General features: G+C 40.2%; 1 protein-coding gene across 1 annotated transcript in view; it reads left to right on the forward strand.

Moving 5' to 3' along the window:
* The window catches only part of LOC115325771, a 52,526-nt gene extending 25,264 nt beyond the window's left edge, over positions 1-27,262 (forward strand). Inside the window, exons 7-14 of the mRNA XM_029986484.2 lie at positions 2,452-2,563; positions 4,580-4,755; positions 7,618-7,725; positions 8,181-8,249; positions 15,409-15,580; positions 22,729-22,847; positions 25,130-25,288; positions 27,227-27,262. Coding sequence (XP_029842344.2) covers positions 2,452-2,563; positions 4,580-4,755; positions 7,618-7,725; positions 8,181-8,249; positions 15,409-15,580; positions 22,729-22,847; positions 25,130-25,288; positions 27,227-27,262 — 951 coding nt within the window. The remainder of the gene's footprint in view (positions 1-2,451; positions 2,564-4,579; positions 4,756-7,617; positions 7,726-8,180; positions 8,250-15,408; positions 15,581-22,728; positions 22,848-25,129; positions 25,289-27,226) is intronic.
* Positions 27,263-27,643: the final 381 nt, after the last annotated feature.

Consider the following 27,643-nt stretch of genomic DNA (forward strand, 5'->3'; position numbering starts at 1 on the left):
AAATAAGGGGAGCATGAATGAAACGTAAATTTTGCCTGGTAGGCAAACCTGAATCGAGCGCGTGCTTGCATTATGATGAAAAATAAAAACTGCTTGTCCATTTTCTATATCCCAAAGGCGCTCTAAATGCATAGCGTTTATAAATCTCCTGTGACGTCATAGTGTTACCTGACAACACATGATCTCAAGTCAGGTCACGTCACGTTACCTGTCCTAAAGAAAAACACACGGTCACGTAACCTTACGTAATGTGATCACGTGACGTTACAATATCTCATGACGTCATGAGGTCGCGTGACCTGACATCATGATGTCACAGTGTCGCGATTACGATGTCACATGACAATGTCAGCCGACGTCACAATGTCACGTCAAATTACGTTACGTGGCCACTTGACGTGACATAAGGTTACCTGACGCAACGATGTCATGTGAGACCATGGTGCTACTTGAGGGCCGTCATGCTGAAGACGGCATGCGAACACCGTGTGCAAAATTTAGCGGTTTGCCTCCCTTCTACCAAAGCTCCCCCTGTCTTCTCCATCGAGGCTATATTCCGGGCACAAACGCAAAAGCGGTACAAGTTAGCCCTACAAATGTTATGAATTAAAAAAAGAACGAAATGGTGCTATCATTATGCTACCCAGCAATACAAGCATTATAATTGAACGAATCATTCTTTGAATACCTTGCTTGTCATAAAATCAGTAATGACGGAAAGTGTTTTGTCGTGAAGCTTTTAATGCGTGCCCCCTAGTCCCCTATGTTAAGAGCCTGCTCAGGGAAGAGTTGTAGGTCATCACGACGGAGCTCCGTACAAGGGACTTGCAAATAATCGTTTTCCCTTTCTCTCTCTCTCTCTAGCTCCCTTTTTTTTTCTAAGGGCAGGTACGCGAAGATCATGAGAGTATTAAGAAAAGCAGTAGGAATTTCATGTTTTGACGTTTGTGGTTGCACTTGGTGCTAGAGCCAGAGACAATCATTCACTCGAATTTGAACACTTCTAGGTGGGAACGTAGTTAGCCTAACGTAGGTCAGCGATGTTCCACAACTTTTACACACACAAGTGCTGTTTTGTTTTTAACCTCCAATGGATTGAGTAAACAAGCAAGAATGATAAAAATGTTTTAATGCTCATGATACCTGGACACATACTGTAGCTACTACTCAACAGAATCACCGCGAAAATGCAGGTCATTTTCATGAAGTGTAACAAGGGTTTCAAGGCCCTCCTCAAAGAAGGTTTCCGGCCGGGTTCTCAATCATTCCACTCCACGTTTAAAGAGAACGCCAGCCGCCACATACGTTCCTTTCGGACCCCCATCATGATTGCATTTTGATCGCCCTCTCCGAAACTCCATGCAGTTTCATCCGTACAGTCTACACCTCTGTGGCAGTGACGGTCTTGGTGATGCGTGGTGGAATGCCTTAAAACCCAGGAGGCAACGTTTCTTGACGATGGCGTCCAAAATTGTGCTGCACGTCATAATTATTACCTAAATCTGTGAAGGGATTACATAAAGAATTAGTTACAGTGCGTGTCTAAATTTTGTATGCCCTAAATATTTTCCTTCTCTCTTTTCCTATTTATTTCACGGATGTTGAAAAAAAAAAAAACAATCCTTGTATAGGCCGATCAAGGACGTCCGGAAACAGTTCGAAATATTCTGTGGCTTGCATTTGTGTTCAGTTTTGGTTCCTTAATACATCTGACGCCACATATTGTAGATTCTGTAGTGTGAGATCGATAGGAACAGACTGAAAATTTCTTTGCACGACCCCACTGGTATTTAAAACAATTTTGTGGATAGCACTTTCCCGCTTCGACACCCCTCCGCAAATGCAGCCAGCGAATGTTTTTGATAAGACATCTTGTTTTCCCGTACTTTCAGCTGACTGCAGTGTTAGGTATAATTTCCGTGTCGCTGAGTTTCTCTAGATCTTCGGTTTCTTTAGGGCAATTGCTAGGTTTAAAGAGTGTTGGAAGGTACTTCTACGATAAATCAACATCGATCAGGTACAAATCGTGCCCTGCCACGCTAGGCAGACACCATCTCCAACACTCTACCCGAGTTTCGGTAAAGTACAAATTTTCGTCAGCCGTATTCGCGAGGCAGAAATGCTTGATATTACAATTTTTATAAGGATCACTCCAGTCTAGAAGATACTCTTTCGTCAACGTTCCCAAAGTGCACTTCAAGTAGCTTTCGTAGATTGAAGCGACTGGCTGGCACAAAGATATTTTCCAGAGTGAACCAATTATGACGAAACATACAACTCTGCTGGCTCCTAGCTTTTTCATTTAGTCACGCTGTTTAGATCTGTACCCGAATAGGAAACTTCTATTCAATTTATAATTTGTAAATTACATCTTGGTTTCAGTGCAATAAGTAGAGTATCATTTTATGTTTTATTACGCCGGTTAATTGTATGTTCCTTATCTTGTTGCAGGCGTGGCTTGATGTGTACAAACGCCTCTTTAGGCTGGATTACACCCCCTGGTTTTCGAAGAATCCGGAGCCAGTCACAATCATTGCAGTTGACACAGTGACTAAAGACACAGGTATAAAACGTTTTATTTAAAAAAAAATAAGACCTTTGTTTTTGAAAGAAAAAAACACACAACAAAGAACTACATTTGGGGTGACACAGAGGCATGAGGAACGTTATAGTTATTAGACATTTATTACTTGTTATTGTTTTAAAAAAAAGAACTCGATTCTCCACAAAGAGGAGCAAATATTGCAACAATCCGTTAATTTCGTAAGGGCAATGACCATTCAATATATATACGGCAATGATAGCACGAGATAGCAAATAACGAAAAAAATGTAGTTGATAGAGGGTGCATAAATATAAGGTGTCCACAATAGATCCTGCCGTTGTAAAGCAAGCCGGAAAGCTGAACGCCTGCACATAGAAAGCTCAAACATTCAATGAATATGCATTTTGATGGTGGATTTTATTTGGTTGAAATTTGAAGGTGCACAACCCGTCTTGTGGAAAAAATTTGACCCGTTTGCTCGCTGAGACTATCGCGAGACGGTGCCACAACTTACAGCCATCGCTAACTCGGTCGTCTTGAAACACGTCCATCGTTTACCCTAGCAACTCCATTGGTCTCATCTTTCACAGGCCGGAAGCTTCGCCTTGAAATTGCAGGAGGCACAACTCACCAACCTATGATAATATTGCTAAAAAAATACACTTGAAATAATGAAACAACACTGAGTGTGCAGGCGAGTTGGTGACAGTTAATCATGATGTTTAAAACCCGAGACCAATAGAAAACTTTGAAGTGGAAGAAAAAAGGCACAGGAGAAGGAGCGAGAGAAGATGAATGATTTAGCTACGTTTTGAGATGTATTCTCCGGCGCCTTTTTTCTTCGACTTCAAAGTTTCTTATTTTTGCTCACCACAGTCTCGGATTTTAAACATCATGATTAGATTGAATACAGAAATGATTTATTCAGAATAACGTTGTCGGCCGCGACGGGCGTCGGGCTACGAGCACACAATGATAATTAGCAATACAATTACCATACATGCACCAATTAACATTTGAGATAGCCGCATTAGATTACACGACACAATAATTTATTTTTTGTGCTAACACTCCTTTTTTTTACGTCGACAAATTTTTCGGCAAAGAGCACTACCACTGGGACATTTTTCGATGTTCGAAAGACTGTGCTTGTTTTTTGTTTGACAGGGGCGATGCAGAACGTGACGACTAATTAATTCTTTGATGACTAAGTTGGGTAGCTCTTGTTTTATTTTTTCATAAAGAATAATGAAACTCATATGCGCATCTTTTGATATATACATTTCACTTGGTGCAAGGTCCGCAGTCGACAGAATAAAGTTTTGAATAAAGAAAGTGTTTTCGAAAGTAGTCGACACCTCGTGCATAGCCCGTACTCGGCGTATACTGTATTCATTTTTCTACTCCCATAGAATTTATCACGTCATTAGTTTGCCTACATATATTAGAACCTGATCTCTTATACTGGTTAATAAATCAATGCGTATGTAAATGTACATGCTTTTAACAATTAATAATATTTAAATTTATATTAAAAATGGGTTTGCATGGACTTCCTAATTACAAAGTCATGGTGGCCATGGTTCCTGAGAGACACCACAGTCAATTGTTTAGCTGTGGTAATAATGTTGCAACCATACGAAACGGCACTCCGTGCCAATAAGATCAAGATGGGTCCACTTTAATTACATCGCGCGTCACCCGGGGGAATGGGGGGGGGGGGGGGGGGGGGTATCGAGGGTGAATTGAATGCGCTGCTAATGTCCGCTGTCACCCAACTAATAATTCCCAACGCCAGACGGTGTGATATTGACAACCACACAAATTAACAACTGCACTGATAATGAGCCATCTTGGAAAAACAGTCTTGAATAGTCTTCATCTTCTAATTGTCCGCAAATCGTAGAATATAAGCTCTGAAGAATGCATAGTCCGAAGACTATAGTCTGAACAAATACGAGAGTACTTTCTCGTTAGGAATTGTACAAAATTTATTTCCACAAAATCATAATGATATATTACTTTTTTCAGCAGCTTATAATCGTGTTTACAAAATTTCTAGTGGAGGTTCTAAGTGCAAGGCAAAAAAAATAAGTAAACTTCAGTTTGACCCGCAAATGATTTTGTTGCCATCGGACATCTCACACTTGACGACAAAGACATTTTTCACTGGACGCAGAGACGATGCGAGGTTAACATACACAAAAGTGGTGAGTTGCCTTTAGATGTTCGTTTTATTTATGTAAGAAGTTTACATTGAGTATCTACGAACCTAAAATAACTAAGTACTAAATTAATGTAAGACCAGAGCAACACTCAATCCCTTCAATTCCCCATGAAGGGAATATTTTCATTTCACACTCCTTAGTATTTATTTATTTATTTGAAGATATTACTACCTTCTCACGGAAGTCATTGTAGGACCGGGGGAACGTACAATATAACAAATATCAGTGCGACAAATTTATTCACAACTGTACTAACAAGAAACCCCAATTCACAGTTTACACAATGCAAACACAACAGAAAGTGGCAACAATAGCAAGAGAATGCTCGGTCAATTGAACCTCCAGTTCGATTGTTCAGTTTGTATCCTCCACCTCTCCTTTTAAGCAAAGCAAGCAAGACAATGCTCAGACAATTGAACCTCCAGTTTGATTGTTCAGTTTGTATCCTCCAACTCTCCTTTTAAGCAAAGCAAGCAAGAGAATGCTCGGACAATTGAACCTCCAGTTCGATTGTTCAGTTTCTATCTTCCACCTCTCCTTTTAAGCAAAGCAAGCAAGAGAGTGCTCGGACAATTCAACCTCCAGTTCGATTGTTCAGTTTGTATCCTCCAACTCTCCTTTTAAGCAAAGCAAGCAAGAGAATGCTCGGACAATTGAACCTCCAGTTCGATTGTTCAGTTTGTATCCTCCAACTCTCCTTTTAAGCAAAGCAAGCAAGAGAATGCTCGGACACTTGAACCTCCAGTTCGATTGTTCAGTTTGTATCCTCCAACTCTCCTTTTAAGCAAAGCCAGCAAGAGAATGCTCGGACAATTGGACCTCCAGTTCGATGGTTCAGTTTGTATCCTCCAACTCTCCTTTTAAGCAAAGCAAGCAAGAGAATGCTCGGACAATTGAACCTCCAGTTCGATTGTTCAGTTTGTATCGTGTAACTCTCCCTTTAAGAAGTGGGGTTGATGGTGTGTGTCAGCAAAGACCAGGGACGGGGCTGGCCTAGCTAAGTGTTCGTAGTTCGTTCGTTTTAATCACTGACGAGAAACGCCCATACATATGAGATGGAGATGGAGGGAGAAACAAAGAAACAAAGCAACTAAAAGGGAAAGTGCACCAAGACACATGCCAGGAGGATTCAAGGACGTCTCAGGAGGCCCGCTTCTTAAAGAACGTCCAATATAAAGGGGGTGGTGATAAATATTAAAGCATGAATAAAATATCGAGTTTGCGTTTCAGTGGCATACCAGAAAAATGGCGAACTACTAGTTGAACGGTGAACGTTTTATAATGTATATAGATATATAAGTTCTAGTACTATACTGTCATCGTACGAGAAATAACTCATAATGTAATACCTGAAAAATTCGTCTCAAAAACTCAAGGAAATTTCAATTCGAAGAAAAATACATCAGAAGTAGGAGAAGAAAGAAACTGGAGGATTTTTGAGGTTTCGGGACCCTAGTCTCAGGTGTTACATTGCGATTAATTATCACCAGCTCGCCTGCACACTTACTGCTTTTTCGGTATAATAGAAACGTGAGAATATAAGAGTTTCCAATTAGAATAAAATAAACATTAACCTAATCATTTAAATATGAATTTCGAATTTTTAGTCATCGAGTTTCCGAATAGTTCGATGCATTGAATACCCGTAGGTACTGCTGGACAGAGTACATGTTTATTCACGGATGCTGTCCACACGATCACATAGTTTTAGCACGACTCTGTTGACTCTCTACCAAATTTGCTTTCAGAAGCTCTCACTAACTAACCGATAAGACAGAAAGTAGGACTGTCTTGCACTTTTCACGTGACGCAATCGCATTGAAACCTCTTCGCGCTCTAAGAAAACGCGCAAAGTAAGCAGTTGCGTCGTGTTGCGCCAGCTCTCGGCTATACAGTTATATTCCTGTTTATTACGTTCATATTATGGCAATGAAATACGAAAATGAAAATTTGTTGAAATTAAGCAGTTCTTTCAATTTCTGGGCATTGCAAAGTGAAATATTGACATTCAATGTTTAATCCGACATTCAAAGGTTTGACCACTGTTCGGTACTATTATCGAATGTGATTGGATTTGAAGTTGCACTATTCGTGCACCTTTATAAAATAGTATTTACAGTGCATTTTCAATCGCACTTTCAACCATGATTTGTTTAACTATTTAATGGCAGTACATTGGCCCAAACCTCAAGGAATGTTGACCATTGACAAAGTTTACATGCTTCCAAAAATAGCGTCAAATAACTCAAATATCTGAAAGCAATAAAACAAAATGTTATAGTTGTTGACATTTTTTTTTTGTGGCGAATTAGAGGTTAGCGGTTATATTATAAAATCGTCACAAGGGTTTGCCCCTTGTGACGATTTCGGTATCGTAGGAAATATGAACGTCGTATAAATAAACATTCCAACGTTTGGACGACGATCTTCATATCATTTTATGTAAATATTCAAGACATGCTCAATCTGCAGTTTTTGATAAATGTTTTCCAAGGAAAGTCAATTATTTCTTAAAGTAAATAAAGGGAACACAGTAATAATCGCCAATGAACGCCAATAGAACTTGGAAAGTAAAGACAGCTTGGTTGTTGTTACATGGCTGATGTGTGAAGACATTAAAGGCCCGTTCAGCTATTTGCATTTAACTACGACCGACTAACTCTAGACCGGTTTTTGAGGCTCTTCTAATGGCTTACGACATCTGCATTGCTGCTCAGCCGACCGTAAGCTGTTGCAATTGGCTTAAAAACCGGTCTTGTCTCAGTCGGTCGTACTCGGTTGCAAGCGTGTGAACGGGTCTTAATTTCTGTTTATGAATTCTTACGGAGTTTTTATTTGTTATAGATTTTCAAGAGAGGAATTCCATGCCATTTGTGGAGCATGAAGAGAACAGATTGGCCGCCTGGCCTCACATACGTTGTCTCTCTATGGCAGTGGTGCTTCATTAATAAGGTTAAGGCACGCTCATTATTTACAATAACATATATTTATTAAAATGCAACTGAGACGTTTGTCTAAATTCAACACATTTGACAGAAAAATAGTGAAGATTATTTATTTAATAATTAACTATTTATTTGTTATGCGCGTGCGTTTAACTATTCTCATGTCTGCAAGGAGCGCTCATCAAAATAATGACGAGAAAAAAAAGTGCCAATTTTCCGGCCGGAAACATTAATGTGTTCCTATTTGGTGTCTATACCTTCCAATAAGAGCAGCAGTATAATCTTGATAAGCTATAATTCTACATCCGAACATAGTAGACACGTTAAAAGCGATAGTTTATTAAAAACGAAAACAAGAAATTTAGTTGTAGAATAATTGGACCGGCATAAAGTTGAACTAGTTCGTGCATATCTATATATGGTATAAAATATAAAAATATAATAATTGGACTTCTTTTTCAGGAGTTTTTTACTGATCCATCTAAAATCATATCCTCCCAGCTCGTCAGTCTTGACATCATTATTGAAGATGTGAGTTGAATGCATAAATATACGTAATTTACTGCATAGCATTTATGTGGCTTCATGGTTTCGTGTTTGCTTCTATTCAAAGGAAATATGAATAATGTTTTGGCCCGTATTTTTACGAAATGTAGCCACGCCTCGCCTTTTAAGTATATCTATTGGGATGTCACTGCGATTAACCTCATAAAATAATAATACTTACTATATCCTTGTCGTCCTTTTTGATTTGGTACTTGGGCCTAACTTGTTCCTTTTAAATGAGCGCCAAAGCCTCTCAAGCATTTTTTTCTCTCTTTGTATTATGTAATAGGAAATTAACTTTGATGTTTAGAAAGTCAAATTATTACCTACATCTTATCCGTCAAGCGAAAAATTCTGTTAGGCTTGTGGACTATTATTTTAAAAAAGGTTACACGTTTTTGACGTTATACAAGTATAAAAAGTCATCACTTCGTAGCTTTGAGGACAAGTCTAGGCGCCCGTTTCCGTGGTTTTTGACAGACGCCTAATATTTTTATATTTCGGAGAAACTTGCCCTTTCAGAGTAAACATAAAGTAGTTTCTTGGGAAATAATTTTGTTTTGATACTTGCAGTGTACTTGATATTGTGATGTCACTTTTACAGACCATAGCAACTTATAATACTCGTTTCTGCATTGTTTAACTCTACAATGTGCTAATAAAAACTTGATTTTCACTTTATGTTTATTTAGTGGCCAATTATAGATTCACCGAACTCCGTAAAAACTTGGTACATCAATCAATGTAATCTTAGCAATACCACAATAATTATTTAACAAACAGTTCTGTTAGAACTGTTGAATAATTCAATTGATTAAGGGTCCAACAACGTTAATGTGCAGATATTTACATAGTTTCCAGCATTGTACGCTCACTGTCATGGTCCATTTTAAAGCCTGTGCCTCGTTTCACGCGCTGAACACTATCCACTCGTATTCGTTGATGCCCGGTTAGGCACAAATGTCTTCAACACACTCCCTGCCGGATGCGAGGGAGCACATTCTACAGTTTCGGCATTACTGAAAGTAGATGAACTGTCCAGGCCTTCGCAAAAAAGTTACCGTTAAGTACCTTTACATCTCTACGTCGCACAAAAATTCCCTTAGTCTCACCCGTGGAAACCTCTTTCCACGTGGCAAGACTTCCAATGCAGGCTCGGACATGTTTTTTAGAAGACTGCCTTTAACTAGTCGCCTAGGCATATCTTAGTTCGCGAAGGTATTCAAATTCAAATTCGTTTATTTTACCACAAACAGTACACTTGTGACAGGGGCGCTGGAAAAGAAGCTGTAGGCAATATTGAGAATTCAACTTCGCAATCAACAGTATACAAAAAAGTGGTGGTTACTTATTATAAAGCTTCCTGAATGGAACGTAGACTAACAGAGTGTATTTCAATATCACGGGAAAACAGAGTTTTTAATAAAAGTGGTAATTGGTGGCAATATTTTTGGAGACCAAAATTTGTCCTTGAAAAGGGAATACCTCAGGGTCGCGACGGGTATACAGACTCGTTTGCTTCTAGATTACGAAGATCAAGAGAAATTTCAATATTTTCCCTTACGGATCGTTGATAATTAGCTATCAGTCCATGCGCATACAACAACAAAAGAAAACGCCAACAGATCATCGGGCACTCTCCCAAGCGTATTTGTATCAGGACTTCGTCGCTTCACGGAAAAACACGGGCGCAACCTTCCAAACCGGGTTCCAACGCTGGATATTGTTGATGGAGATGAAGACGACGAAGAAGATTCGCCCAACCCATAGTAACCCGTGACCAAGGGGCCGAGCTGGTCCCGAAACGTAGGGTATTTAGTTTTTATTCAAATTTGGTTAGAGTTTTAATTTTTGTAGTCAGTTTATGATTACGCGATTTTATGTTTTTACATAAGGTTGTGAGCGGTGCTATTGACTCACCACTTTTTTTAAGCACTGTCCGTTTTCACGCTGCCTTGCGGGCCAATCGATTTCAGATTCCTTTTTACCCTTCTGCTTTTTGGTATTGGTATTGGTATTGGCATTTATTGCGTGCCCAAAACATCGTGAAGGCTTTGATATTGCGCACATAAAAGTCACAATGAGTTGAACATGCAAAAGATGTGAAATACAGGAGTGACACATCAGTCATAATAAAACAAATTACAGACACAACTGGGTATTCAAAGTAAAATAAAGCATGGAAAAGAAATCATGCCGCACAAGGCTATTACAAAAAAAAGTTGAATTCTATGCATTGGTGACCCTTCAATCTGCTTGTTAGGATAAAACGTATCGCAGAGTTGCGCATGTTTAGCTGGCACACGTAAGCTTGTACTACTCAAAAGATCAGGTGCATCGAAACTACCTTGTGTGAGTTTCTGTAAAAACACCACATCTCGGCAATGCCTGCGGTCAATTAGCGTTATGAGGTTTAAAACTTTAACGAGAAAATTATACTCGAAATAGACCCGTTAAAATGCCTATCGTAGACTATGCGTATGAGACGCCTTTGTACCATTTAAATACGTCTGCAATCACTATGTGATAGAAAGTTCTACACAACAGACGCAAATTCAAGTCGTGGCCTAACCAAAGCACAAAATAAGCGTATTAAAGTGTCAGGTGCCTGGAAGTGTCGAGTCAAACGTGAGATCATCCCAAGCACTTTAAGACCGGTACCACAAATGTTAGTGACATGAGATTTGAACAATAGTTTACAGTCTACCAGCACACCAAGGTCACTGACTACATCAGATCGAGCAATAGTACAGTTTCCTAACTTATATTTAAAGTGTAAGAGATTATTGCGTCTTGTTAGCAAGACTACATTAGGTTTGTTGGCGATCAAAGGTAAGCGGTTTAACAGGCACCACTTAGAAATGATCAACACATCAGATTGTAGCGCTTCACAGTCTTTTTCGGAATGAATATGTGAAAATAAATTTACATCGTCAGCAAATAAAAGCATCCTGTCAGATGTAATACACCTTGAAATATCATTAATGAATACTAAGTATAGCAATGACCCCACTACGGACCACTGGGATACTCCTGAAGTTGGAGAGAACGCACTTGATAAAACATTATCAACACGAACAAAGTTTCTTCGCAATGACCAATAACTAGAAACCCAATCACAAAGCTTAGGTACAATACCATAATGTTCCAATTTTTGTACAAGCAAAAAATGATCAACCCTATCAAGCCTTTGAAAGATCGAAATAAATCGAGTCAATCTGACCGCTTTTCGAAACGACCGGGGCTGCGTAATGAAGAAATGTACAAAGGTTAGTTTCCACGGAAAGTCCTCTAATGAAGCCATGCTGTTGATGTGTAAGATACTTTGAATGACACATCACCATTAAAAAGAATGCAACTTCAATTCAACAAACTGGATCAATCTGTTGTAGACATTTTAACGATTTGATTGTTTTTGACATAGACGACTTGACTCAATTATATGTACATAGTTTTGACCTTGTTTTGTGGCATGCATTTATTCCTGATGACGAGCGGTGTACCACTATTTAGGCTCTGTGCTGTTTTTGGAGAAGCAAGGAAAATAAAAATAAAAATTATTATTAAAAGAACTTATGTCCACATGGTATCTCAGTAAAGCCACAGTTATCCCTAAATGAAAGAGTTAAACAATATTCACGACAAGTATTGTTAGCGGCTGTGGCCTCATAAGAACGGCAGACTCAAAGTAACGTGAAAAAACAGCTCTACTTACAAGCTGTGATAACGCTGTCTGAGCTTCAGTAGAGAGTAACTTACTTCGTCACTTTTTGGTTGAGTAACAAATAACGATAATTAGTTACTTTATTTCAATTACGTGCGCATGTCTCCACCCTCGTATCTGTCATTAGTCTTTGCAAATTTTGGCTTCATTTCATTCTTACGTGGTCCTCGGAAAGGTTTTCGACTGGCGTGTCTGTGACTCCAACGGTTTTGGGCTCCTAGAATTCCTTGAGAGGTGACGCGTTTTGCGATTCTGGTATTTTTTCTTGCAGCACGATCGTTTGTGAGCAACTCTCGGCCGTTGAGCCGTGAGTTGCTCTCAGTTTTAATATCAGTCGGACTCCTACTTAGTCTGCGAATTTTTCCTGTGACGCACTCTCGGCAATGGTCGGATCCTGGCAGGATTTCGACGCCGCGCTGTTTTAGTTGGTCAGAAGTTCTCCGCTAGGCAGTCAAGTTTCTCCAATTTTTGTTTTTTTAAGATGCAATCATTGGGAGTTAGTGTTTTCTGTTCACAAACGGTAGGCGTAGTAATGGATTGGAGCTCATATATTTTGTTGCGTTCATCTCGCAAAGTCACATCAGTCCTGCAACATCCACGTTTGTTGCCATCACCCCCAAACACGGGGATCTTAAGTATTTCTGTCCCATTCAGTTCGCAGAGGAAGTCTGTGAGACAGTTTTTCTATGGTAAACATGCTCCATACTTTTAGGGCTCCTGACTTATGCTGTTCCAGTCTGCGAAAGGACTGCCTGCTTCGTAGTGCCCCTCCATGTAACCTGAAGATTCAGTTACTGTGTTTTTGTTCTCTTCTCTCGTGGTCTTGTTCAATCGTGAAACTTTTCATTCGGGGACTAGGCCCGATTAAAAAACGATAGAACATTCCTGCCGCGACAGTTGCTTCAAGACAGGATGTTCTTACTCATTTCCGAGGTGTAATTCGGCTTCCTGCGCCTGATGCATCGTCGATCAGTTTGTAGAGCGCGTTTTTTCTCCAAGATGTCCGTTACTCTTAGTAAAACATATAAAATAGCGCAACAGAAACAAGGACAAGAAGTAAACAGGACAGCCGTTACTCTGTTGTAGTTTTCTGTTCCGTGTGTATTTGATATACAGTGAAAGCATTGCTCATCCTTGACTGTGCTGTGCAAGGTTGCCGCCGATAATCGTCGGATCTAGTCATAGTACGGTGTTTGTTTCCATGTCTTTTGTGCCCGAGACGACGTTGGGTTGCCGGTAGTGTCTTTCGATTGAAAAGTGGACTTTTCCCTGCTCTCCACTTCTATAAAGAGGAAGTTCAGAAGCATAAGTAGCATCCCGAAGTGCACAGGCTCTACTGTTGACTGGGATGCGGTGTCGGTTCTTGACCTCCCTCCGGTCTAGCGTCTCGATCATCCACGGAAGGCATCTCGCGGTTGTAGTCCAAACACATGTCGTTCTGTAGCGCTCAAAGGACTGAGTATAACAAAGCTCAGTAAGAGCCTTGGCCCAAACTCGGCGCTATTAATACCCCGATGTGAGCTTGGAGATTGTCGTCAGCGTAACATTGAGGGATAGGCTGCAGTTCTGTGATGAATTCTGCACAATCTGCAGTCCATGTCGATCTCCGGTGAATACATTTCTCCGACACTGACAAGTTTGGATTGCAATGAGTTTCCCGCCAAAATACTCTCCCACAAGGGGTGAAAATTGTTTAGTTGACCCTAGACATCAATTAGTTCCAATTTTAGTAGGATGATACTAGCCGTTTTTGATGCTTCATGCTCTTCCGCTCTGGTCTTTGTTTGTGCGTCCACCGTTTGCGTTGCTTTTCTTCGCGGTCGGCTTTGCTTTTCTCTTTCATTTTGTGGCGCACGTGACTAGATTATAGGCGTAATGTCTGACATGTGTGAACTCTGTCTCTGCATCGGGTTCGAGGATCAGGGGCTTGATCGCGTTGTTAACGTTATTGAGCGGGTCCCACACCAGCTACAGACGCTCAGTCAAAACTTCTACTTCCTCAGTCTTCAGTGCGGTCGACTGTAGCTTTAGCTACAGTCGACCGCATTGAAATACTCGTTTTCGAGGCGGATTGTCTGCAGACGATCCGCCTCGCAAAGGAGCTGCGTTACCTGCGTGCGGTGAATCCTGCCTTTCTTTTTGAGAATCTCCATGGAGCCGTTTCTTTCAAACACCTAGCTGTGTTTGGAGATTTGTGTTTGTCCCCTGTCCCTCTTGTTCCCCTTCTCCAGGAATTACATTCGACATTCTTGTCCAGCTCGCTTGCACCTTTGCATTTAATTGCATTATAATCAAATCCATCACACGTTTCTCGCTAGCATTATCCGCAGTGCTGCAGCTTCCCAGATTTTGGCCCCAAATATTGTTAGGTCGCTTGAATAGTCGTTCAGTTGGCCAGGTTCCCAACAATGTTTATATATTTAGAGAATGTGGCTATACTTTGTCTCATCCTACGATGGACTAAAGGCAAAAGCTACGGACCGCCAGATCCAATCACGAGCCACTTAGAAATTGCGTATTGCGCTTTGATGCACGTATCAGTGCCAGCGTCTCGGATCACTGATTGGGATAGGCGGACAGTGGTTCAAATTGAATAGCAGGGAGCGACTCAACAATTTTACATTGCAAAAACGAGGTTGTTTGCAGTGTCCAAGCTATACAAATGATGCAGCGCTTTTGTGTTCGGAGCATTATTCGTCCACTCCCAATCAATGCTACGCATGTCATAGCGTAGCGTGGAACGTGATTGGACGTGGCGGCCCGTGACTTTGGCCTTTAGTTCATCGTAGGCTGAGACAAAGTATAGCGTTGTCCGTTCATCGTCATGATCCACTTTAAGAACCATGCCTCGTATCTTGCGCCAAACGCTAGGTCCCCGTGTTGGTCGATTCACCGTCACGTATATAATGCTTCATGTTCTATAGCACCAACATTGGTTTTCACAATATATATTTTGCATGCATAAATTAATCATATCGAAAAGACCTATCGAATGCGTTTGATAAGTGCTTCACAGCAATTAAAGTTGTTGTATACAAAGAAACGAAAGTCATTTACAAAAATAATACAATAGCAAGCATTCTCGCGTATTTATCCCAATATTTATTTTTAGTCAGTCAACATTAGTCAACAGCAAGACCTATGCCGAAGATTCACCTGCCATTGAATAACCGAGGTGAATAGCCTAAAATTTAAAGACGATGTTTCGCAAAACATACACCTTCTTAAGGTTGTCGTATTGCGAGGTACTCAAGAAGGCCCCTTCGCGAAACATAGGTCTTCGTCTAGCCTTGTGCAGTTGGTTGTTTTGTAAATTACTGCCCTCTTGTTCTTTTGCCGTCGTGCGTAATTTCTTAACTGGTGCGAAAGAATGTAAATTGTTTTCCGCATTTTATAAGGACACACACCCTTCACTTTCAGGTCTACTATAAAAAAAGCGAGAAGTACAGGCCTTATGAAAATGGACAGACCTTTTCGTTCTATTTCTATAATGTAAACTCCAATATGAATAAATTATCGGAAACAGAAGGCTTTGCTCCAACAGCGTGCTACAACACGAGTGATAGAAAACATTTGCGAATACGCTTGTCACGTAAGTACATATATTTAGTCGCATCTTACTGTTAATACACATAAGATGTCGAGAAAGTAGTCACGACAAAACATGGCAAATATTGTGCAGACAAAATAATATAACACAAAATACCTGCTTAGTTTTAATTAAACGAACATGTTATGACTCGAGAAGCTTACACAGTTTATATGGTTTTCTGATATGTTATGTGTAGTCCGGAGACTTCTTGAGGCGTTTTAACGAATTTTATTATGACATTCACCATTCATTTGCGCGACAAATTAAAGTGAATAAAGCCAATGGCACGCACGGGATATGGTGTATACTCACCGGGATATGAAGTTTGGGTTGACAAGTGGCGGCATATTTTTGGGTAGTTTTCGCAACTTTGAGACAGGTCGCCGCCGCAATCATTGGGCACGATCTCAAACTCGAATCCTTTAGTGCACTGCTGAACCCTGACGCAGCGCTCGTGCCCAATCGTTCCGTGGTTTGGTCTTCCCAAGGTTGCCCAGTTTGCCACCAACGGCACTGACCAGCAGCCGATCGAGTTGCCTCCTTTTCACTGTCCTGGGGCTATAGTAGAGCAAAATATCATATTTGAGTAATACTATGCCCTGAGTCCGAAATTAAACGGGCTGTAGATGACACACTTAGTGAAGATGATCTGCCGAAAGGTAACGCAGAACAAAACGCGAACATTAAAAATATAGAAAAACGACGGGGGTTTCGCCGCATTTTTATTCGGTAGGGATGACGTATCGTAATATATTTATTGAATGTAAGACTGAAGATCAAGAGGAAACGTACAAGGTACGTTTCCTTTTGTTAATGTACAAGGACGCAAAAGGTTACAGACACTCGCGACAAAAAGAAGTGGAGCATATTACTGGGAAGGGACTTTGGCCGATGGTTCCGTCACCGATGAACGGGGATGGTGTCCAGTATTCTATGTTTCGTATTTAGTTACTTGGTCTAAACTTAAATTTTAAAAAAGCCTGTCCTCACAACTATAGAAAACCAAGGTAACGTGAATTGCGCTCCTCACAAACTAAGTAGTCGAATTTTGGTTACTTGCGTTCATCGGTTGAAACAAAAACTTTGTCTACCGCGGAAACTCTCTTCGGCTCCACGTCATTCGAAGTGTTGGCCAGCGGTCGGCATAAAAAAGCATTCCTGTGTTTTTCTCTTGGTGGTAAATTCAAACCTGTGAAATAACCAGCAACCAAAATTGTTAAGCGTAAATAAGAACGAACACATACGCTATCGTTAGAAACTGTGAAGATAATTTGTAGTTCGCAGGTGACGATAGATATTTGTGAATAATGTCCTCCCATTTCAGTATTTTACCAGATTTTTCTAGGAACAGAGCTTTAGTTAGTAGCCACACATTGAAAGATTTTACGCAATTAACAGTGTAAAGGTTTGTTTCAGATACTTACACCCATATCTTCCCACTTTCATTGCCCTTACTTTGAACATACAGCCCTTTTAATTGTAGAATAGGGCGGTGTGGCTTGCAGCAGCCTTCGTTTTTGAAAACCTTAAGGGCATGGAAAAGGGTGTTGGGGGTTGTTTCAGCGAGTACGTCAAATAATTATTTCCAATAATGTAAGGGGTCTTCGTTAATTCGTGCTCGCAGTGTCAAAGTCGCGGATTAGGAAATACTCCTTCTCTTTCTGCTCAAGATGTGAACCATGATCTGGATTCTAAAACTGAAGATCCCGAGGTATTAACAACACATCAAGTCGTTGACATCTCGTTTGAAAATCAGACACATTTATTAAATCGGAGGCATACGTGCAGTTGTGATTCGAAAATCAATCTTCGCGTTTCCATGGGTACCCCCCAGAACTAATTCTAGAAACGTTGTTCTTTGTGGGCATCGTTTGTTTTTTCTAAACCCCTTACCACCTTTTTTATTACGGCTTATAGTTCTCTAGAGTAGATTGTTGGGCTTGTTGGTTTTGGTACATGGAATACATTTTAACGCTCAAAATACAAGGACACAAAGACGAGGATCAGACACCCCAGTGCGCTGTTTTCAGCTTTGTGTGTTCCTGATGTACGGGTCACGCGGCCGCTGGTTTAGGTGGGAGACTTCTCGTGTTCCCTCCGCAGGGCACCAGTGAGCCTGGCCTAAAACTAACTTGGAATACAAAAAAAAAAAAAAAAGCACAATGAAGGTGTTTGCGATTGCAACTTACGTAAAACTCAACAAAATATTTTATGACAAAAATGCAATGAAGCAAGCAGACTCACGACATTCATTGGATTTTGATAGAAGGGAGTGTTTCATGCTATTTATGAACACATGAGCAGTATTTTTTATCCTTTCAATAACAGGGTAATCATTCCGAAGTTGTGGTGTTTTATATAAAGGACGGAAATTTTCCGGTTTTTATTCAAAGAAAAATAGGTGGATGGTTTCTACTGCGTAGTTAGTGTTTAAATATTTATGTATTTCGGCGATCTGTTTCGTACGGACGCTGAAACGGTAAGTATCGCTGCAACGAATCATGAAAACTGAGAGTACAAATTTAACTTACAATTTGTGTATGCCCTTAAACGGTTCGGTGCTTGCAAACCAACACTGGGGAGTCTGAAAACGGACCGAAGTCCGAGTACTCTTTAACGCAACTATCTGCAAATTGTCCTTTTTTGTATCCTACCACCAATCTGCTCTGTCAGACGCGAAAACTTGAAATGCTGTCAAGCAAATGGTTCTTCCATGAGGAAGGCAAGTTGCTCTTGATTATTTTTCACGTATCAACATTTAAAAGCCGCCAGCGAATTTTTGAGCACTGTCGTCCCGCTCTGACTTGAATATAGCAAATGGATTTGAACAATCCGTGGTGACCAACTAAATGGCGTAACCCTGATATCGCTATCCCTCAAGGTTTGTAATTTTACTGATTCAAAACTGACAAGGTGCTTAATTTTAGATGACAGTAGGCGAATGACGAACATCTAAAAAGGGAGGGCTTCGACAAAACAGTCCTTGTTTGAAGCAAGCGTTTAAAGCAATAGGTGGTTTTCGGTTTATACTGTTCTATTAATTTTTATACCGACAGTTGCTTATCTGTGTTTTGGGTTCATTCGCGGTTTCGGTTGCGTGTATAGTTGTTTCCTCAGATTATATTGTGTTGTTTTTTGGCTGTAAATCTGATAGGATTAATTTTGATTATTCTTATACTTGCTAAATATTTTCGTTGCTAATCCAAACATAAAAAAAGTTCGGTATCTTAAATTTAATACTTGGCAAAATGTGGGGCTTCTACTGCGGAATTCAGGTTTTCAATGCAGCACACTCTTCGCTCTAGTAGTCGTAACAACCCGTCTACATTCTTTAGCAGCGGTTTCTCAGATTAATATACAATAACAAAGATGGGATTGAATTAGACTCTTGTAGGACTGACATTGATCAGGAAACGAAGGAGATGTGGAAGTTTGTGTAAAATTCAAATCGATCTAGATACATTAAAGCGAGATGATTAATATGGTCTATTTAGAGATTCAGCCTGAACAAATGTTAGGTCTAATCTTTGTGGACGCATTTTTTGTATACATGCTCTTGTCTTATTTTGAATTCAGTGTCGATCAGAAACTTTCAATTTAGTCTGATACCTTCATCCAGGCTGCGTATTGAATCCAACCCTTCGGATTTGGCGTTAGATTAGGGTTAACCCAGTCGCAGTTAAAAGACAGAATTCGATAGGATATCCCCGAGTACGCAAGGCCGGCGTATATTGTAGGCTTATACACCGCAAACATGATTGAATGCCAAGTAAGCACGACATTTAAGATCAAACACAGGCGAAACACATTTCTCGCGACAAGCTTTTTTTTCCCCTTGACAACGTTGAAAACAATTTTAGTTGGTACGCTGTACATTAGCAAGTCGCATCGAGGCTCTATGCAAAGTTATACTAAACACAAATATGGGCACATGTGATTTGTTTTAAATTATTCACAACTAAAATATACCATTATGGCACGCTGCAAGAAAACATAAATGTGCGCAAACGTGAAACTGCTCTGTAGAATGCAGACTAAAAAATTCAATTGAACTGTTCTTGCGTTGAAGAAATCATAAGGGGAAAACTATACCTGCTGCGGTTTTAGCACGACGGATATTTTCCAACAAAACCAAAAAGGAATGTATGTTGCCAAAAGCTTCGGGCATGTAAAACGGGTACTTGAGTTGAGAAGAGTGAACTCAAAATATGTAACCCGAGATCACGGGCATCACACAACACAATCACAGGTAAATCTGTTACGAATCCTACGTGACATGCACAAATGTGTCATGCACCGCAGCCGCCAGGCACCAAATGGACTTCCTCAAAATTCTCCACGGTCTTTCTATAAAACGGCACTAACGCGCTGAAGGCTGCGGTAAGGGGGTGGGGGGTTGCAAAAATGCGCGTTGTCTGATCTCAAAATATTAAAAACAACTCATGTGTTTACCAACGCCTCTCTGATTCTGCAGTCGAAAGTATAAAGGGCATTTATTTAACCTGAGACTGGGGTAGAGAAGAAACATCAAAACGTAGAAGGGACAGAAAATAGACAGGACGACGTCTCAAGTTTTATTTTTTTGTTTTATTTTTATTCCTTGTTTTTTTTTTATTTATTTATTTGCCTATTTTAACTGGATCAATTTTCTTAGCCGTTGGAAGGGTGTTGCCATTGAACCTCCACATTTTCGTTCTGTGGTATGCTGCCCTTGCTGGCCGCTCTGACACCTTCTACCACGCCGGCTGCCTTTTTTTTTAGCGTAATTCTTGTTGTTTGTATTTTCTCGTGTTTTTTCTGCGTGCACGGATGCCACCGCAGTGAACAATACTTTTAACTGGACCACGAAAATTGTAAAAAAAAAAACTAAAAAAAACTTTATGGTCGGTTGAACTGGAACAGGTTTGGTTGAAAATAGAGCAGGGTAAGGGAAACGACAGGCCGATCCGCGTAGAACCTACATGTTTCACATAAAAAAGGAAGCGAAAAAAAGCCGTCGTTCTACATAAAATTACCGTTTGACAAAAAATTGTCCCTGGCTTTAGACGGAATGTGTGGCGCGTTTGTTAAGCTGGAATCTAAAGGGTGTTTCAAACAAAGATATACGGGGTTATTTTTTGCTGCAAAGTTAAACGATACATAGCCGAGCGCTCATTCTCCGTCCAAAATTAGCGCTAGGTGTCCGAACCTGATACCAAAGCTTCAGCCCGAATCAATATCTTATTGAAAATGTATAGGTGATATTCCAAATATTTCAATGGGAAAACTGCGGCCGACGAATTTCTCGAAAACATGAAGCTCTATGGCTCCAGAAACCGAAAACAGCCGATAATGGCCAACACTTTCCCATTGCAATTTTCACAAAATCACATATAACTTTTGAATAAGATATCGATTCGGGCTGAAACTTTTGCATCAGGTTCAGACCTCTAGTACTACCTTTTGGAGGAGAATGAGTGTTTGGAATGCGTAGTTTATTTTTGCGCTAAAAAAAAACTGTAAATGTCTTTTGGGAACACCCTGTACGTGGACTCATATTAATAAGCGTGTTGAATGACTCTGACATCTAGAGTGGGGAGGGAAGGATTGGCGCCGCCTCCCTCCCATTCGTACGCACATATGCTTCGCATATCCTTTTGTGCCAAGACGATTGTTTGTTTCGCTTCATTAAGGTAGAAACGTAGGTAATATATCATCATGAACCCTGGAAAAGGGAACATTGCAGAACACTAGCGATGAAAACAAAAGTAGCAATCTGCTTTGAGCCCTACCATATCAAAGAAGGCAAAAGTTGCATCCGTTAGTTACCCAGACCCATCGTACGGCACTGTTCGTTTTGCAGTGACACCAGTCTTCCACCCGAGAAACTGCGATTTTACTAAGACCCCAAGTATATTCTGCACAGCGGGTGTCTACTCGGCGATTAAATGAGTGCCGTAGAATAACCTTCGGACATGCGGCGGCTAGCGACCCTGCGCTCTGTGGGCGAATAATTACTAGTCTAACACAAGTGAAAGCCACGAAAATTGTGACAGTGGACAGATAGTCGACACGTGCTCTCCTGTAGACTTTCAAGAATAGTTCTGAGAACCAAAATGGCTGTCGCCCCGTTTGGTGTGTGAAAAAACATAAGCGACGTGAAGACTATCGTGGTGCAGAAACATGTTGGTTGAAGTGGATCCTGAACACTTGTGACTGAATAAATATTTCTAGATTCCAAGTATGAAAACAATTTTCAGTCTACTTGGTGCCAATCACAAAATAATCACGTATTAACCGTCTACAACTATGCTGTTGGCGCCAAATAAAGGGTAACTAATTAAGGCATTGCCTCGTGAATAGTATTGTGCTCGGGTGCCAGGGGCCACGATATGAGTTTACGAGAGCCTTATTCGGTCTTGTTATTGTGCCTAACGGAAACTATGAATACGGTACTGTGTAAGACTTATTTATTTGACCGATTTATATATAGATCTAATCGTGTCTTGAAGGTGTCGTGAAATTTTAATCAAAACCACCGCTACCGCAGTGTAAGTCATATTCTAGTGTTGCATTTTCATTCCTCCTCGGTAACCTGTTAGCTTGGTGGTCTTCTAATGTCCTTTAACACATGCCTTCTCGTATAAGAAACACCGCATAAAATGGGAAGTCAGTCGCACAAAATATTTCTTGTCCGAAATCGCCTAAAGTTCGTGAAAGTAAAGTTGACGAAATTGAAGCACTTTCTTAGAAGAAAGGCTTATCGCAAGCTGATCGCCCTTTCGTTTCCTATCGTAATTTGCCTGTCGCGTTCCTATATTCCATTAACTTCGCCAGATGTTTGGAAAGTTTTGATTAACGGTCCACACCAACTTTTTTGACTAAGTGGTCGTAAACTTTGGGGCACCATCGAGCGGAATTTGGTGACTGCTGATGTCGCTCTGCAAACTTTTGGAAAAAGAGCACATGCGCAGAGATAGAGGAACGTGTCCATAATTTCTTCTTGGTATCTGTATATACCACATAGAGATTGTATTATAAAAAAAAAGACACGCAAAACTGCTACGTCTCATCTCAGTCTGAGAGAACGCCAAAAGACAATATTAGTTCCTCTGCAGGGATTGAACTAATTTACGTCTCATTATAAATTATTGTAATTTTTGTTTCAGGGGAGTCACTTTCTGCTGAACAGTTGAGAGAGCCTGACTTCTTGTTTGCGGCGTGGAGCTCTGTTGGGAAAACCGGTAGCATTTCGAATCCCCGCTTGCGCATCACCGATTTTAAAGCGGTAAGGGACAAACGTTGACTGTTGTGTGTCTCTTTTCACGTCAAGGTTGATAACCACCCAGCCTCAGTAAGAGGGGAGAAGCATGACTCGTCAGAAGCCATTTGGGATTTGTTACATGGGGACATTGTTCAACCACTCCTCCTACACTGTACAAGCGACTCCATCAAAGATGCAAGCTATGTTCTCTTATGAGTGTAGTGTTAAAATATCAGATTACGCAATGTGTGAAGTCATTTGAGCAGTGCCTTATGCTACGTTGTTGAAATAACACTAAGTTATTGTTTGAGATGTCTTATATTTAAAACTAGCAAGTACATTTGAGAAAATGACTGATAATAGAATTCGTTTTCCGGATACAGGAACTCCAAGATTTTAAGACGCAATTCGTCGAGACAGTTCTCTTTGGTTATCAACACGACATTTTTTTTTCTGCCGATGATGAAGTAATTTGGTCCGTTGCGCTTCATCTTCTTCCCGGGCATACCCGTGGACGTTGAAGCCTCCCCAATTTGAGAATCCCTCCTTTCAAAACTATACTTTTTCTTAGTATGATCTAGGAACCCACTTTAAAATGCGAGTAGTGTTAATAACCATGCTCAATGGTGTTGTTAATTGTTGCCCTACATGTCGATTCCCTGACAGATCAGGCTGCCGAGAAGAAAAAGCATAGAAAATAGGCCATATTAGTTGGGTCTGGTTGTCCACAGGAAAATCCCACATGCTATTGACCTCCAAAAAATTATGGAGCGCGTTGGGCATTTCCGCAGTTACAGAAAACGCCAACGATGTTAAACATTTTCATATGTCAAATGAAAAAAATGTGTGAAGGGTAATTTAGATAGATAAGAAAAACCGTATCCCAAATAGATATCTATAGAGACTAGAATTACTAATCTGAACTGCGGAATTGTTGCCTGTATAGTACTCACTTTGAACGACGTCGAGAGCATGAGGCTTGTTGTACACTGACGGAATATGATAAAGAATAGCTTCCTTGGATCCTCACGTTGAGCACAAGGCATTTGATGACGTTAAGAGCCGCAATGTTTCAATATAATATGACGACCTGGCGCTGCGGAGACTCAAAAACTTGCCAAGAGAGTGAGTACCTGAAAAGTAATAAAGAATAAAGGTTTATAATAAATAATTTGTGTAATGGATCAATTTGAATCTCAGGTCATCTTTAGGTTAAATTCAAATTAGGCTCCTTGTGCAAGGTAGTAAACAGTAACGGCCGCATTCCTCGAGGTAAAAAAAAAACTATAAAAAAAACACGGTTCTGATTTTGCCGAATGCGTCGAAGAAAAAGTCTACTCTATTCCTATGGTATGTGCTGCTCAGTAAAGAAGTCGGCACGAAAAATCGAGGAAATTTGGAAAGATGCTGTGGGTGAGCGAGTAGAACACGCAATTGCGGCCCATATATAATTGTGTTACTCAAGAAAAGAAAGTGTACGGAAAGGAAAAGGCGACGTTTGGGTGGACGCCATGAATGCACCTCTTTAAAATCGCGTTGGGCACGCGCCGCAGCTCAGAGAGCGAATAAACTGGTAGCGTAGCTCCCATCATCGATTGGTAGGGCAGGTAGGTCACTTCCTCGATTTTTAGTTCGTTCATCCAACGCCTGGTGCCGTCGGTATGTGGAAAAGGTCCAGTGACAAGTTGTTGATCACCCACCGTTACTGTCTCGATCACTATCCGCCCAAGTTCCTTTGGCTGCATGGTGGCATTACTGGTCACACCGCGGTCAGGTCGGGTTGTCAGCAGCTGGCTGATCCAGTTTCGCGACCACCTTGCTGCATCGTTTGCACACCACTTGTTTTAGTGGACTCACAATGAATTAAGGTTGTGGACAAAGCAAAAGTGAAGGCCGGTATTACCCTCCGGAAATAATGATAGAGAAAACATTAGCAGCCTTTTTGTGTTTCGGATGTTTATAATATATTAATATTTTGAAAGTATAATGAAAACATTATGCTAAATACGAAAATAATCGCCGGAAAGGGGAAATAAGGCTGGCAAGGGTGAATACAAACCTCCAAACACAGCTGGTTCAGCTAGCTTGCATATTTGCATTTAATGCATTTTCATCATGCTAGAGAGATCGGGGTTAAAACTTCCCTTTAATTTATGAGGCCTCGATATGCTACTTTCACAGATAAAAATATTTTTACTGTCGTGTAAAAATACTGTTATCTGATATCATTCATTCACTTTGGTGAACCATGCACGGCTATTTGGAGTGTATCTTATAATATTGTTAGTATATGCCTTTCTTAACAGACTCAACACGGAAAAAAAAGTTTTTTCGAGTTTACACTTTGGGGAACGCTAAAGGACCTGAACAAGAATACAACACACGGACGTGTTGACATCGATGCAGTAATGGATAAACTTGTGTGGCATGCTGCAAAAGGATCGTTTAAGTTTACTTACAACAAGGTAAGCTCTACATTTTGTGAAAAGAAAACAAAACCGGTTTGCAGTTTTATGTAGTTCTAGCATGTTTTACAGCTTACCTTTTTCGATTACGCAGATGCTTTTTACTAATACTTTTATAAAACACAAAGATAGGTATTTAAGCACAGGGCTTCACGCAGACTGCGAGAAAATTTGATCGATGTTTTCCTTTATTTTTTTTTTCCGCACCGCCACAGATGTGGTCAAAATATATAGACGTAAAACTAATAAATAGTAAATTTTAAACAAAAAAGAAAATTAATGCACACAGAGAAATTTATGCTGCCCGACACCTCGAGCGGTCGAAATGAAGGCATTCTTTTATTATAGTCGTTCCTCTCGATTTTTCTATGAAGTGCTACGAATTTCTGACGCACAAGCATAAAGAATGCAGGAAAATATTGAATCTCTAGAAAGCGACAAGCTGCTTGGAGGGAAACTGAAGCCTGTTTCGTAAAATTTGAGTTAGGAGCGGACTTCTATAGCCATTTGTACATTGAATTTATTTATTGAACTTAAGCAAAAGCAAACCAAAGATATATATATATATATATATATATATTATTTTTTTAAAAATACGTGCGGCGGTTGCCGCATGCCACGCAGGGAGCCTCTCTGCCTCCTGTTAAATGTGCAAAGGTTCATGACGTCATCATTGGCATTCCCGAGCTGCAGCATGGTGGCGAGAAGGGGTCATGCCCCGCCGATAACGTCCCTTTTGCTGGTTTCTCTCTCCGCTCTCGCTCTTTCTTGCGCTCGGCGCTCCAGAACGAGCGGGGCTACGTCGAAAGTTTAATTGGCTATTACGGCGCCCCTGCTCATAAGATCGAGAAAAAACGTAACACAACTTTTAAGATACCTACAATAAAAATTTCCCCTTTTGTGTTTTTTATATAAATGTAAGGACCTCTTCAACTTTCCTTTAATAGAATATGCCAGACAGTCCCTTTTAAAGACTCAGGGAGTCAATTTTATGGCTGTATCAAACATGACCAGATAGTTTGAAATGCACTGTTGAAATGCATCGGCAAGGATATACGGGCTCTAGGGACGTTAATTTTTAGATCACTTTTTCGATGGTCACCTCCTTCGTGAAAAATCTTATTACATAAGAAGTTTCTTCGTCCAATAAACGCATATGATCAAATAAGATAACATAAGAGCATACAAACCGCATAAAAACATACGTATATAAACAACACAAGATCATATAAAGAGTTATAAGAAACTTATCAGTTCGTTTTAACTTATTACATAAGAATATATTGTTTTTATATGTTCTTATATGTTTTTGTGTGCTCTTAAATGATCTTAATTTATACAGCGTTCATCAGACCAGGAAATTTCTTATACATATCAGTTTTTCACTAGGTCTTGTGGTGATGGTGAAAAAAAGCTCGAATTAATATATTAGCAGGTAACGTTTGCTTGGTCCTAAACGACGGTGACGTACGTTGTGAACTGTAGTGGTAGCTAAACTTTGTAGGAATGGATTCCAAGAACGTGTTCTTGCTTAAACATTCGATTGGCCATCTAATGTGCAGTTAAACCAATTATATATTCTAGTGGAAACACGTCCGTTCCTACAAATCGTTCAATCCTCCCTTTCTAAATAAGGCACCTCTCCCTTTGTAAATGGTTTCAAAATGTGTTGAAATTTTAAATAGATGATAAAGTTGATTATATAAAAACTGTTTATTATTTCGGTCGTAAGTGTTGTAACTTTTCCTGCGTCTGAACTGGTTGCTGTATTTGCACTACTACTTTCTCTGCACCAGACCTACGCACGTTGTTTAGGTGGATATTGCGTGAGCGCATAACCTACATGTATTTTAATTAACGTAAAACAAGTTTTGTATCGAATAAATATTATGCGACTATAAAAAGAGCCGCTTACTTATGAAGCTTTTTTTTTTTCAGGAGGAATACACAATTGATAAGGTGTGCTATACCTGAATGTGCAAATAAAGCTGGCTCCTTCTCTTTCGAATTTGTTTATACTGCCGACCAGCGCTGATGCTAGTTCTATAACATTTTCGGAAAAAAAAATTCTACCGTCTTTTGAAATGCTCCGGAAGATACAATTTAGCGAGCATCCATATAGGCGGTCCTGAAAATTGTATCAGAGACAAAAGAAGCGACAAGCCTCTGTGGTATCAAAATAGAATCTTATGAAGGGAGGTGTGTGAGAGGGTCCCAAAAATTTACGCGTAAACTATATAATGCTTAAAGGGACCATAATGACGATTTTGAACTTTTTCAGAAAAAGATGCCTTCCCGCTTTCTAGGGACCTGGCAATATGCTCACCTTTTTAAACAGTTCTATGAAGCTTATCC

Source organism: Ixodes scapularis, unplaced genomic scaffold, assembly GCF_016920785.2.
Source record: "Ixodes scapularis isolate PalLabHiFi unplaced genomic scaffold, ASM1692078v2 PGA_scaffold2__306_contigs__length_199485367, whole genome shotgun sequence".
Taxonomy (NCBI): Eukaryota; Metazoa; Arthropoda; class Arachnida; order Ixodida; family Ixodidae; genus Ixodes; species Ixodes scapularis.